The 15,372-nt window shown below is 46.9% G+C and overlaps 1 protein-coding gene across 1 annotated transcript in view; it reads left to right on the top strand.

Moving 5' to 3' along the window:
- LOC139911183 (signal-induced proliferation-associated 1-like protein 2) overlaps positions 1 to 14,782 on the top strand; it is a 92,904-nt gene extending 78,122 nt beyond the window's left edge. The window contains exons 17-21 of the mRNA XM_078282733.1: positions 799 to 1,087; positions 2,523 to 2,654; positions 10,552 to 10,666; positions 14,375 to 14,456; positions 14,569 to 14,782. Coding sequence (XP_078138859.1) covers positions 799 to 1,087; positions 2,523 to 2,654; positions 10,552 to 10,666; positions 14,375 to 14,456; positions 14,569 to 14,715 — 765 coding nt within the window. The 3' untranslated portion in view covers positions 14,716 to 14,782. The remainder of the gene's footprint in view (positions 1 to 798; positions 1,088 to 2,522; positions 2,655 to 10,551; positions 10,667 to 14,374; positions 14,457 to 14,568) is intronic.
- The last annotated feature ends 590 nt before the right edge of the window (positions 14,783 to 15,372 follow it).

Genomic DNA, 15,372 nt, shown 5'->3' on the forward strand with positions numbered 1-15,372 from the left:
TCAGTTCAGTCTGATGGAAGAGAAGGTTGATGGTTCAAACTTCCCCCACATCAACCAACCAAGACTGAGGCTGAACTGAGCTGGAGGGGGTGTGTGTGTGTGTGTGTGTGTGTGTGGTGTGTGTGTGTGTGTGTGTGTGTGTGTGTGTGTGTGTGTGTGTGTGTGGTGTGTGTGTGTATGGTGTGTGTGTGTGTGTGGTGTGTGTGTGGTGTGTGTGTGTATGGTGTGTGTGTGTGTGTGGTGTGTGTGTGTGTGTGTGTATGGTGTGTGTGTGTGTATGGTGTGTGTATGTGTGTGTGTGTGTGGTGTGTGGTGTGTGTGTGTGTGTGTATGGTGTGTGTGTGTGTGTGTGTGTGTGGTGTGTGGTGTGTGTGTGTGTGTGTGTATGGTGTGTGTGTGTGTATGGTGTGTGTGTGTGTGTGTGTGTGGTGTGTGTGTGTGTGTGTGAGCCCCCCCCAGGCTGAGCTGTAAATAGCAGTGTGTTGTAGTGGTTTGTCTGGTTGAATAAAGGTTAAAAGACGACAAACACACTGAAACATCAAGGAAGGCCTTTTGTTTTTTCCGTTGTTCTTTTATATTAACCAGTCATTAATCCTTAATATAATTATCATATTTAATATAATCATCATCATTAATATAATTATCATATTTAATATAATCATCATCATTAATATAATTATCATCCACTCAGACGCTTCCCAGTGTCCACCAGTCTGCTCACAAACACTCAGCTTTCCTTCTCTGCCTTTATTCTCTTGAGTCCTAACAGAGCAACGTCTTCTCCGTCTTTCCGTCCAGACTCTAGGTGGCGGTCTTGGCGGCGGTCTTGGTGGCGGTCTTGGCGGCGGTCTTGGCGGCGGTCTTGGCGGCGGTCCTGGCGTTTTGCCGTCGTCCCCGAGGCGACCCGTCTACCGGACGCTGTCGGACGAGAGCCTGTGCAGCCGCAGGAGAAGCGTGTCCCTCGTCAGCTCCCGTACCTCGCTGCTGGAGAGGGCGCTGGCGGGCGACGCCCCGTTCAGCGGCGCGGCGCCGTACCACAACACCCTGCCGCCGCGCATCAGCCGCCACTGGCTTCCTCTGCAGAAGAGTGAGTGTAATTCTGACTGTGAAACTACAAATGAATAGAGCTGGGGACTCGAGTCACATGACTTGGACTCAAGTCCCAGTTTTAACTGCTTGAGACTTGACTTGATGCATGAAGAGAAGACTTGAGACTTGACTTGACTTGGGTTCTGGTGACTTGGGACTTGACTCTGACTTGTACTTTGATGACTTGAAAAGGTTTCTAAAGTCTTGACTTGAGATCTTGTGTTTGTGTAAATGACTTAGATTGAAAGTGATGAGATTTGTTCCAGCGGACGACTGAATTTAAATTCTGTTTTCTGAATTTGTATGGAATGATTGAATTTATTGAAGTTGAAACTGATTATAGAAATCAAACTCATGATGCTCTTACCAAGTTTTTATCCTATTAAAACCATATTGCATTGAAAAGTCCTAGATATTTAGTTTTCTTTAAGATATTAAATTGATACTGGACTCTACATTTAGACTTGAGACTGACTTGAGACTCGAGCAGAGTTGACCTGGTCACTACTCTGATAGAAAGTAAAATTAAAAGATAAATAGAAAAAAGAAAAAGAAACACTTTCATCAGGCAGAGATGGTCTGAACTGTCTCCTTTAAGCTTCATGCAAGTTTTCAGCCTCGTTGGTTTTTGTCACTGAAAGATCTTCAGGTTCCTAAAGTTCCTTTTGTCTTTATTTCTGACTGCAAAACTACAAAGTGTCTTTTATTTGAAGACTTCAGTCCTAGAACCATATGAGCAGATTTAGAATTATTTTAAAGCCGCTGTGCTTCAGGTCTCCCCCCCACCCCCCCCCCCACCCCCACCCACCCCCACCCACCCCCCACACACACACACACACACACACACACACACACACACACACACACACACACACACACACACAGATGTGAGTCTTTGTGTCATTCTGTGTTGCTGCTGGAGGAAACTCAGACTCAGACTCAGACAAACTCGTTTCCTTCGTACTTTTCCTCTGAGGCTGAGAGGAACAAACAGCAGGAAGATTCAGGATCTGATTGAGCCTGAGATTAGCTGAAGCTGCTCAGCCGGTCCAGGATCAGACAGCGATCCAATGAGGACGAAGCTCCAGATGTCAGTTCTCTGATGCCCCCTACCCATAATCCCCTCTCCAGATGCTGACCTCTGACCTCAAGTTAGCTGTCTCTGTGGCTCAACGAAGCTCCTGTTTGCTTCATCAGATTTGTTACACCCCCCCCCCCCCAACACACACACACACACACACACACACCTCCTATTCAATGGTAGGGAAACAATGTACATTACTGCCTTGAAATGAAGAATTGTTTTACAAAGAACACTGAACACTTAAATGAATAAAAGATCAAATGTGCACATTAACTGACGTGTCACTGCAGGTGTTGTGTGTCAGGATGTCAACAGGAAGTGAAGATGACCACTTCCTCTGTCTTCACAGACGAGCTCAGTTTCTCGGACGGCTCGCTGGCAGAGAGATCCAAGATGGCCGACGCCGGGTTGCTGCCGCTCCCCAGCGCCTCGTCCCACCTGGACTGGTCCCACCTGCTGGACGCAGCGCAGGCGTTCGAAGGTACGGCTCCTCTTCCTCACCGCCTCTCCGTCATGAACGGGGTTTGTTTCCATAGCGACCGGCTGTATACCTGCTACTGTCAGCAAACAGTAGACAGTAACAAATACGACCAACTGTTGTCACGGTGACCAGTGGCATGTGGAGGTGGAGCTTACACTGGGCCATCACTACATATACTCTGATTAAAATACATTATAAAGGCGCATTATGTGACATCATGTGCTGATGATCATTGTTCAGTGAAGGTGTAACTGTAATTTAGTGTTGAGGCGATGGAAAATAACAGCTGATCTTCTGCTCTTCACATGAAGTCATATGTGCATCATTTCCTCTTGTTGCCATGGAAACCAACAGTTTCCAAACAGAAGTGTCGCTTCCCGACGGCAGCAACACGACCAGGAGGAGCCCGAGAATCCAGATGCGGCTTTCTGTAAACTTTGTCTGAGAAAGTAACAGTGAAAGGTTCCGTTTATTTTCACCGCTTCAGTTTTCTGAACATCTGGACAAACCAAGCGGCTGCAGTGAGGCTGCCGCCCCCTGCTGGCTGCAGCTGGTAGTGCTGCCGCCCCCTGCTGGCTGCAGCTGGTAGTGCTGCCGCCCCCTGCTGGCTGCAGCTGGTAGTGCTGCAGCCCCCTGCTGGCTGCAGCTGGTAGTGCTGCAGCCCCCTGCTGGCTGCAGCTGGTAGTGCTGCTGCGACAGGAAGGGAGGCAGCAGGACTTTACCAGCCTGGTATTCAGACTGAATATCAGGCTCTTTAGTTTCCACTCCATTATTCGGTCTGAGTTTGCCTCCATGTTAGCCGTTTTCTGTGTGGCGTATCGGCCCCTCTGACGTTTTTTTCAGTCACATGATGCTGGGCATATTTACTAACTTTACCAAGAATGTCGGTCGTTTTTGACAAAAATACGTTGGTTAAGAAGAGATTTCAACAAATATTATTCTGCCGAAACACTGATGAAAAACCGGTTCAAACTTTAGTCCCGCCCACAAAGGTTCTGATTGGCCAGATCGTTTTTCCGATCACGAAATCCCTGTTGATTAGAACACCAGACTCCGAGTCGCTCGACCAAATCTGAAGAGTGAAGGGTCGAGATTCAGGAGTCTGGAACCAGACCAGGACTTTACTGCTGCTTCTTGCATCTGCTACTGGATGTTGCTGTGGTCCTGAAGTCAGCTGAACCCCGCCTCCTCTCCATTGTGATTGGTCAGTCCCCTCCTCTCCGTTGTGATTGGTTAGACATGGTCATGTGGTCTCTGCCCACAAAGAAGCCAGGCTCAGCGTCTTTGGAATAGCCTGAACCTTATTCAGGTTTTTTTTCATTCTAACCTTGTTGTTCCACGTTCTGCTGCAGCTGGTTCCTTTGGTTCCAGAGGTTTCGTCAGATTTCAGTTGAACAGCTACAAGGAACATGTTCCAGCCTATGGTCTTAGGCATCAGGGTTCCAGAAGGTTCTTCTCAGAGGGGCAACTTAGAACCATAAAGGGTTTACCTATGAAGACAAGTTGGAGAGCCCTAGATGTTTCTAGTTAGAACCTTTATTCCCGCAGAGAGATGTTGATCAGGTCTGTGAAGTTGAATGAATCCTGCTGGTCTTCCAGCTGCTGCAGGTTTCTGAAGGTTTTGGCCTTTACTTCGTCTCTCTCTGATCTGAGCTGAGTTCCTCTGTTTCCACAAGTATTTTGACTTCATTTGTAGCAGATAAATAAAAATAAACTTGCAGACCTGGAAACTAAAACCACCTTCTGTCTTCTGTCGTCCTGAAGCACAAAACATCCTTCCTTCCTCTGCTCTTCTTTCTTTCATTCATGATCAATATTTGATCCATCTCATGTTCGGGTGCTGTGACCTCTGACCTCTGACCCTTGACCTGTTGGTTGCTTGTAAAGTTGATTCTTACAGGTCAGCACTCACATTTCCTTATTTCCTTATTTCCTTACATATTCCAAACTCTTTATAGGATACTGACAGATTGACATCAGTCAGTATCCCAGCCAGTTAATTTAAAGTATTCCAAGTTAATTTAGCGTTAATGAAATCTTCCACAGTGTTGAGTCTTTTCTTTTCTTTATAATTGGGTTGAAATGTGAGCGAGCCGCTGGCCGATCTGACCCGGCAGCTCCTGCTCCTCCGCTCTGCATCAAGGTGATAATTAGAAGAAAGACTGAATGTATTTTTGGAGATGTGAAATGAATCCATTATCATTTAGCGAGCGCAGCAGGGAGGCACTCTGGGAAATGGCTTGACGCCACCTCTCTGCTGTAATTGCAGCCTTGCTCACACACTCTGTCTCAGGCAATTTACATCCTCTCTACCTCATGTAAATGTGTTTTGAGAGTGTGTGTGTGTGTGTGTGTGTGTGTGTGTGTGTGTGTGTGTGTGTGTGTTGGTGGTACAGAGTGCTGTGGTTCTGGTGGAGGGAGAAGTGTGTTTCTCCCTGTCATTTTCTTTAAATTGCCTCCTGTTCAGGTCCCGTCTGATTATACATGAAGAGTTTTATTCTCATATTTGGACAAAGTGACACCGACTCATACAAAATGAAAACAAATGATGGACTTTTTTCTGAAGGACGGTTGATGAAACAAAATGTTTACAGACCGGATCCTCTTGATATCGAACGGTAAACACCAGTTATGATCTTTTTGTTTTTCAAAATGGATCGCTTTCTGGAAATTAACTTTCTTCTCGGCTGTAAATCCCCAAATTCACCCGACACTTTAGGTGTTTTGAACAGGACTGATGCTGCCTGCAGACTGATGAACCTCGCTCACTGTTTCACCAGCCAACAGCTGTTTAAACTTCATATGACAGCTGGTTACCTGCAGACTGCCTGCTGGAGCAGAAGTCACCAGCAACAACAGAAAAGTACATGAAACTTTCCCACTCAGGCCCATTGATTCACTGGCATTGCCAACAAATTGTAATATTATATATATTGTCCTAAATCTCCAAGAGCAAACTGCAGCGAGATTTGGATGGACTGACCAGACTGTCAGTTCATTAGAAAACACACCATCAAAACCCCGAACTATGTTTAAAACCCGTCTTTTCTTCAGAGTCAGATGTGAGGAAGACTCGGTCTGCCTCTCCGTCTTTATTGTTCATCCAGAGCCAGATGCCAGGTGGAGCAGCCGGCCTTTGGCTGAGAGCTTAACCCCAATTTCCCCACTAAGCCGCTGGCTTTCTAAACGGATATGTGATCCATTGGGGAAATCTTTCCTGGCTATTCTAACTTATCAAATCCTCTCTGTCTTTCTCTTCCCCTCCTGTGCTCTGTATCTGGAAGGAAACCGGTTTGCTGTGTGATGCTGCAGTAGAACTACTTTACTTCTGATTTGTTTTAACGGTCAAAGAAAGTGACTAGGTGTAGATTTCACATCGCCAGAGGTTAAACCCATAAAGGCTATTAAATAACTCCCAGTCCTCTTCTGTACCTACAAAGCTTTGGATGCAACAGGAGACAAACTTTGAAGTCATTTTTGTCAATTTCACAGTTCATATACATATATATATATACATATATATATATATACATATTCATTCCTGCTCTCTGGTTGGGCAGGAGGCTCTTCCAGTTGGTTCTTCTGCAGAGCCTCCACATCTGCATGATGACCTCAGTTACCCTGCTGCTGCTCTGAAGACTCAGAGAGTTACAGCAGTCTAACAGTGAAGAAATAAAAGCATGAATGACTTTCTCCAGTTTATTAAAAAATAAAGTTAAGCCAATCTAGTCTCTAAGCTGCTGCTGCCCCACTTTTAAAGGCAAAATTAAACATGAATGTTGTTTGTTCTGACTGGGAGCTGGATCTGAAGTTCAGTTTGGGTCTAATCAGAGATGCATGGCTTCATCAAACAGGATCACTAAAACATTTCAAGTTTTATTCCAAATCGCTGTGTATCCAATATGGGTGAAAAGTCATTATCTAAACTTCATCATTCAGTATCTCTAAAACCTAGAGGATCTATTCTATAAAAGTCTGATCATTTTGTCAAACGAGGGTTTAGATAACCTTTGAAGTACTCTATTGATCCCCTAAGTCTCTTCCCTCCATCATTTGTCTTCACTGTGCATTAAGTCATCTTGACTTAGAGCGACCTCAGTCATTGACAGGAGGAACTGCAACAGCTTTTATGAGACAAAGGGACATTGCTTTACAGCACGGCTTCTCAAACTCCGGACCGAGGTCCGGATCCGGACCGAACTACAAATCAATCCGGACCGGACCTTGTGTCACATTAGTGTCCGACACGTTGTGTGATTGAACGTGCATTTTCTTGTGTGCGCGAGGCTGCGAGCGCATGTGTGACACTTGATTTGCTTTCACGGAGCCGCTTGTGTGTGTGTTTGTGTGTGTTTGTGTGTGTTTGTGTGTGCCGTGCGCCTGTCGGCTCAAAATGCCACTATTTCCTATGGAAGGGCACAAATTCCGCGCTCACCACCGGCTGTGCGGTGGATTGCGGATTTTTCCGCAGTGGTTGGTCGCGCAAAGAGTTGAAAGAAGATCAACTTGAGCGGATAAAATCTGCACGTCATGCGTCACTTCTCAAGAGAACAACTAAGCGTTACTTTGGTTGCCTGGCAACAAACAACACATTACCGCGCCACTTCGTTTCTGCCACTTTTTTCAAAGTGAGGCGGGTCGCCGATTGCGTTACTGCAGCAAATGTTCCCCACCTTCAGAAGGCAGCCAGTCATGTGCTCACCATGTTTGGTTCCACATATCGATGTGAATCTGGATTTTCCACGATGAACATTGTTAAAAACTCCTACAGCAGCAGTTTGACCAATGAACAGTTGGGTCAGTGCCCAAGTGCCCAGGTTCAAGGCGTTGGTTACAGGCAGACAGCCATTTCTCCACTGATTCAAGCCACCATACTGTAGTGTTGAATGTATGAACTTAAAGTTATGTTTAAGTTATGTTATGGACATTGATTTATGTCGTAGCGTTGTACTGGCATTGTTCCGGACCTTTGAACTTGTGTAAAATTCATAAGTGGACCTTCAATAAAAAATTTGAGTACCTCTGCTTTACAGCATAAAGGGAGATTGCTTTACGGCACAAAGGGATATTGCTTTATGGCAGAGGTTCTTAGTTATGTGCCATTGAGGCTGAAGAGTCTGCAGGTTTTCCTTCCGACCAATCACAATAGCAGCTCATTTCACTACTTCCTCCCTGGTTGAAGGTGCTAATCAAATAAATCAGCTGGTACAGTGATTGATTGGAATGAAAACCTGCAGCCTTCTGGGCCGTGATGTCACATGGGTGAAGATCACTGCTTTCCTACATGAAACAGGAAGAGGGCGGAGTTATTCTAGCGCAAACTGAACCTTTTTGTTGCGACAGGAAGCAACAGGGTTCATGGGAAATTTGGTGTTACTTTTGAGAAAAACCAGCCTCCTTTACATGTATCCGGATTGTCTCATGCGTCTCATACCTGGACTGTGTCCAGATGTGGACTGTGTCCAGACTGTGTAGAGACTGTGTCCAGACTGTGTTCGGATGTGGACTGTGTCCAGACTGTGTCCAGATGTGGACTGTGTCCACGACTGTGTAGAGACTGTGTCCAGATGTGGACTGTGTCCAGACTGTGTAGAGACTGTGTCTAGATGTGGACTGTGTCCAGACTGTGTCCAGACTGTGTAGAGACTGTGTCCAGACTGTGTAGAGACTGTGTCCAGACTGTGTCCAGATGTGGACTGTGTCCAGACTGTGTCCAGATGTGGACTGTGTCCAGACTGTGTAGAGACTGTGTCCAGATGTGGACTGTGTCCAGACTGTGTAGAGACTGTGTCCAGATGTGGACTGTGTCCAGACTGTGTAGAGACTGTGTCCAGACTGTGTCCAGACTGTGTCCAGATGTCTTGTAGCTGGATTACATTCACACCTGGCTGTCCATGTGTCACATGCAAACACTTTGGGATCGGATCTCTCTTTCCCTCTCCAGACTGTCTTCCTCCTGTAATATTTACATCTTTAAATTGACAGTAAACGCCTCATCGCTCTTGTTCTCCATCCATGTTCCTGTCTGAGCCTCCTGCTTCCTTTATTTGTGGTAACGTAGCCCCTGTATGTGAATTGAAGACGCATTGCATTTACACTAATGTGGTAATGTGGTCACATGTGTCTCTGACCTGCGGAGGTGGTTTGGATGATCGGATCTTCAGTGCGTCTTGAGGATGTTTACATCTGGATTTGATGCTTTTTAGCCGATCTGATCACAATCTGATCACCAAGGACGCAGCTTTAACACTTATTCATTACCTTCTGTCTGTCTGTCTGTCTGTCTGTCTATGTATCTACTTACCCATGTGTCTATTTCTACCCAACCATCTGTCTGCTCTAATTTTATTTATAAGTCCTCTAAACCAACACCCTTTTAACAGGAATACCAAGTGAGCACAATGTGAGTGGAAGTGAATGGAATTTAAAGAAAGTGAGTAGAAGTGAATGGAGGTGAATGGAGGTGAGTGGAAGTGAATGGAAGTGAGTTGAAGTGAATAGAGGTGAATGGAGGTGAATGGAGGTGAATGGCTGAGCTGTGCTCCCTCCTCAGGTCTGGACCTGGACAGTCGATTGGAAACTGAACTGCAAAGCTGTTCTCAGTCTTTTCTCAAAAATGCTGTTTTCCTTCTAAAAATAATCATCTTACCTTTAACTCTACTAGGAATTATGCAAATAACTAAAACGAACCTGCTGCTTCTAGGAATGATTTGTCATTTTCAGCACATCCATGTGTTTAGTTTGGGACAAAACACATTTGTGTTGCTTTCCAACACAATATGTTTAATTCGAATGGGAGATTTTCACCATTTCAAGAATGTGACAGCCTGGCAAAATGATTGCTGGGATGAAAATTAAACCTGCTATGGATTGTAATTACAGTTATCAGCAAAACATCATTCGTATGAAATACACATTCCTTTGAAAACCATTTCAGAGAACAGATAGGATCTGTTGCATTTTTGAAACGGAGCAATGAGCATCAGATAACATTATTTCCAAAATGGATCTATAGCATTTTGGAATGAAACATTTAATATGATAATAAAACACCTATGTTTTGTCGACATTGATAGTAGTAAACTAACACAGATGTGTTTGATCACACCGTGTTGCTGCAGCGGTCCTCTGCTCTGGATGTGGTCGCTGTGTTTTGGACTGACTGAACATATTAACACTAGAAAGGCCAAGCGGCGGTTAGTTTACGGCTCTTTTGAATTTTAAAACTGAAATATTTCAGCTTTCTAAATGTCCCTTCATAACCTTTTCTCGACCTACTTTATGTACAAACCAGTGTTAGATTTTCAAATTCATAAGAAATATTTATAATTATATTTCCCCCCCAGCTGGCGGCTTGTTGGCTTCTTAGATCGCAAAGTCCACCGGCATTCTGGTGTTAAGGATCAGTATATTATCAGCTGTAAAAATATTAACAAGTCATTTTATTCCCTGTTTGGAGAAGATAACCTGACACACAATTACAGTGTTGACTTGTGTTGTAACTGCTAACTTCTGTTGTTCTTCTCATCCAACCTGCCAAGTTATTTTATTTTGCATGGAGTCCTAAAATCTTATTTTAGATAAAAGGACAGTAACTTAGGTTTCTCCTGCTCCACATCACAAGCAGACCATAATATGTGTGTGGGTGTTGATCTGATCAATACAACTGATCAAGCTGCTGAGAGTTCTGGCTTTCAAAACACGTTCTGACCTTAAACTGTTCTGGAAGGTTTGAATCCTCCATGTGGGAAACAATAAGTACTGTGGAGCCTGTGAGCAAGGCAGTCAGTCCAGAGCAGCACGTCCACTTCCCTGGAAAACTAAGGTTAAAATATATGTGTGTGTGTGTGTGTGTGTGTGTGTGTGTGTGTGTGTGTGTGTGTGTGTGTGTGTCCAGCTGACCAGGCGTCTCTGTGCTCCATGTCTGAAGCGGATCAGGTCCAACAGGCTCTGGAGTTTTCCCAGCAGCTCAGCCGGCGCGTGGCGACAGAGAGCGCCGCCCTGCAGGCCGGGTAGGACGCCACAGAACACAGAACACAGAACACAGAACACACAGAACACAGAACACACAGAACACAGAACACACAGAACACAGAACACACAGAACAGAACACACAGAACACACAGAACACACAGAACAGAACACAGAACACACAGAACACAGAACACACAGAACACAGAACACACAGAACAGAACACACAGAACACACAGAACACAGAACACACAGAATACACAGAACACACAGAACACAGAATACACAGAACACACAGAACAGAACACACAGAACACACAGAACAGAACACACAGAACACAGAACACAGAACACACAGAACACAGAACACAGAACACACAGAACAAAACACACAGAACACACAGAACACAGAACACACAGAACACACAGAACACACAGAACACAGAACACACAGAACACACAGAACACAGAACACACAGAACACACAGAACACAGAACACACAGAACACACAGAACAGAACACACAGAACACACAGAACACAGAACACACAGAACACACAGAACACACAGAACAGAACAAACAGAACACACAGAACACAGAACACAGAACACACAGAACACACAGAACACACAGAACAGAACACACAGAACACAGAACACACAGAACACACAGAACAGAACACACAGAACACACAGAACACAGAACACACAGAACACAGAACACACAGAACAGAACACAGAACACACAGAACAGAACACACAGAACACAGAACACACAGAACACACAGAACACACAGAACACAGAACAGAACACACAGAACAGAACACACAGAACACACAGAACAGAACACACAGAACACAGAACACACAGAACACACAGAACACACAGAACACACAGAACAAAACACACAGAACACACAGAACACACAGAACACACAGAACACAGAACACACAGAACACACAGAACAGAACACACAGAACACACAGAACAGAACACACAGAACACACAGAACAGAACACACAGAACAGAACACACAGAACACACAGAACAGAACACACAGAACAGAACACACAGAACACACAGAACAGAACACACAGAACAGAACACACAGAACACACAGAACAGAACACACAGAACACACAGAACACACAGAACAGAACACACAGAACAGAACACACAGAACACACAGAACACAGAACACACAGAACACACAGAACAGAACACACAGAACACACAGAACACACAGAACAGAACAGACAGAACACACAGAACAGAACACACAGAACACAGAACACACAGAACACACAGAACAGAACACACAGAACACAGAACACACAGAACAGAACACACAGAACACAGAACACACACAACACACACAACACACACCACACACAACACAGAACACACAGAACACAGAACACACAGAACACACAGAACACAGAACACAGAACACACAGAACACACACAACACACACACCACACACAACACAGAACACAGAACACACAGAACACAGAACACACAGAACACACACAACACACACAACACACACAACACACAGAACACAGAACACACAGAACACACAGAACACAGAACACACACAACACACAACACACAGAACAAAGAACACACACAACACAGAACACACAACACACACAACACAGAACACACACAACACACACAACACAGAACACACACAACACAGAACACACAGAACACAGAACACACAGAACACACAGAACACAGAACACACAGAACACACAGAACACAGAACACACACAACACATCACACCAAGAAGAGAATCAGTGAAGGACTTAACACTTTATTTACAGAGACTGTTAACACTCCAGTTTCTGGCAGTTGTCTAGTCAGAGATCGTGTTTAACTGCAAACCTTTAAAATAAACTCCAGTTTCCATCTTTAATAAATCAGAATATCGTGTTTCCGTCCCGGTGTCCAGCAGTGGGCAGCAGTGCAGCAGTGGGCAGCAGTGCAGCAGTGGGCAGCAGTGGGCAGCAGTGAGCAGTGCAGCAGTGGGCAGCAGTGAGCAGTGCAGCAGTGGGCAGCAGTCAGCAGTGCAGCAGTCAGCAGTGCAGCAGTGAGCAGTGCAGCAGTGAGCTGGGCAGCAGTGCAGCAGTGCAGCAGTGGACAGCAGTGCAGCAGTGAGCTGGGCAGCAGTGGACAGCAGTGCAGCAGTGAGCTGGGCAGCAGTGCAGCAGTGCAGCAGTGGACAGCAGTGCAGCAGTGGGCAGCAGTGAGCAGGGCAGCAGTGAGTAGTGCAGCAGTGAGCAGGGCAGCAGTGAGCAGTGCAGCAGTGGGCAGTGCAGCAGTGGGCAGCAGTGAGCAGGGCAGCAGTGAGCAGTGCAGCAGTGGGCAGTGCAGCAGTGGGCAGCAGTCAGCAGTGCAGCAGTGAGCAGGGCAGCAGTGAGCAGTGCAGCAGTGGGCAGCAGGGCAGCAGTGCAACAGTGCAGCAGTGAGCAGGGCAGCAATGGGCAGCAGTGTGCAGCAGTGAGCAGGTGAGCAGTGGGCAGCAGTGAGCAGTGCAGCAGTGGGCAGCAGTGAGCAGTGCAGCAGTGAGCAGTGCAGCAGTGGTCAGCAGTGAGCAGGGCAACAGTGAGCAGTGCAGCAGTGCAGCAGTGAGCAGGGCAGCAGTGTGCAGCAGTGAGCAGGTGAGCAGTGCAGCAGTGGGCAGCAGTCAGCAGTGCAGCAGTGAGCAGGGCAGCAGTGAGCAGTGCAGCAGTGGGCAGTGCAGCAGTGCAGCAGTGAGCAGTGCAGCAGTGGGCAGTGCAGCAGTGATCAGTGCAGCAGTGGGCAGCAGTGTGCAGCAGTGGGCAGCAGTCAGCAGTGCAGCAGTGGGCAGCAGTGAGCAGGGCAGCAGTGAGCAGTGCAGCAGTGAGCAGGGCAGCAGTGAGCAGTGCAGCAGTGGGCAGGGCAGCAGTCAGCAGTGCAGCAGTGGGCAGCAGTGCAGCAGTGAGCAGGGCAGCAGTGCAGCAGTGGGCAGTGCAGCAGTGAGCAGTGCAGCAGTGGGCAGGGCAGCAGTGCTGCAGTGAGCAGTGCAGCAGTGGGCAGCAGTGTGCAGCAGTCAGCAGTGCAGCAGTGAGCAGTGAGCAGGGCAGCAGTGAGCAGTGCAGCAGTGAGCAGTGCAGCAGTGGGCAGTGCAGCAGTGAGCAGTGCAGCAGTGAGCAGTGCAGCAGTGGGCAGGGCAGCAGTGAGCAGTGCAGCAGTGGGCAGCAGTGTGCAGCAGTGAGCAGTCAGCAGTGCAGCAGTGAGCAGTGCAGCAGTGGGCAGCAGTGAGCAGGGCAGCAGTGTGCAGCAGTGAGCAGTCAGCAGTGCAGCAGTGGGCAGCAGTGCAGCAGTGAGCAGTGCAGCAGTGGGCAGCAGTGAGCTGGGCAGCAGTGCAGCAGTGAGCAGTGCAGCAGTGAGCAGTGGGCAGCAGGGCAGCAGTGAGCAGTGCAGCAGTGAGCAGTGAGCAGGCTCCGCCCCCTGCTGGACAGACTGAAACACATGACAGAGAGTCATAGTGTCGTAGATTCAGTGGCAGAAGCAGAATCTTGTTTATGAAACTATCAGAAACTCCTTTTCCTCTGATGAAAAGAATCGCAGCCTTTTGTAATTTGGAAATTGCAGTTGTCAAAATTTTGATTTGTAATATTTTTCAATTAAACTATCTGATGCTAACTAATGACACAGACGTTTGTCTCTCCTTTCCTTTCCTTTCCTGTCCTGTCCTTTCCTTGCCTCCTCCAGTGAGGTCACTCCTGCCTTGCTCACAGGCAAAGTCAGCCAGTTGGAGGAGATCCTGATGCAGCTGCAGTTCGACCTGCGGAAGGTAAAAATGTGTTGTGTTGTTGTGTTGTAATGTGTTGGGGTAAGTTAATGTTTGAGCGGTGGAGCTTGACGCATGTGTTCCTGCGGCTGTGTGTGTGTGTGTGTGTGTGCAGGAGCAGCAGGACAAGGTGGAGCTGCAGCAGCAGGTGCAGCACCTGCGGCAGGACAACCGGCGGCTGCATGAGGAGAGCCAGACGGCGGCCGCTCAGCTCCGCAGGTTCACTGACTGGTTCCTGCAGTCAGTTGACAAGAGGACCTGAGAGAGGCCAGGCGCGGCGCTGACAGCTGCACAAGCACACATGCTCACACTGTCACGTGCACGCACATACACACACACACACATTATATCACCTGTTCAGGTGCGGTCACACTGCAGCTGGACTTCACTGTGTTGTATTTCTGTATTTGCTTCGTTCAGCTTCAAACTGACCAATCACAGCCAGCCAGGGCATGGAAACAGACGTCACATGACTCACACGCAGCTCGTTGATTGGACGGAGTTTGAACCTGTCATCCTGCCACTTCCTGTAACTTTATCTAACATGACGGACTCGTCTGTCTCTTCTTCTGTAGTGTTCACCCCAGTTCAGATCACATGAAGAAACAGCTGAATATGAGCATCAGTCCAGACTTCATTTTGTTCTGCTAGGCTTTCTGTCTCCTTCTACCCATAATCCCTTGTGTTTCAGGTGGTTCCCTGTGTCAGTTCTCTTGTTAGAGGACTGAGACTCTCGGAGCCACCAGAGTTCAAAGGTCATTGTTCATTGTTCAGAGTCGGTGATGTCACTCCTGCAGCAGTGATGTCACTCCCACAGCTCATTTTACTGTTTAACTGCTTCAACCAGACAGGAGGAAGTCACACAGACACACACACACACACACACATGCATACCTGTGCACTTGCATAAGCACAAGCG

Source organism: Centroberyx gerrardi, chromosome 3 (genome assembly GCF_048128805.1).
Source record: "Centroberyx gerrardi isolate f3 chromosome 3, fCenGer3.hap1.cur.20231027, whole genome shotgun sequence".
Classification (NCBI taxonomy): domain Eukaryota; kingdom Metazoa; phylum Chordata; class Actinopteri; order Beryciformes; family Berycidae; genus Centroberyx; species Centroberyx gerrardi.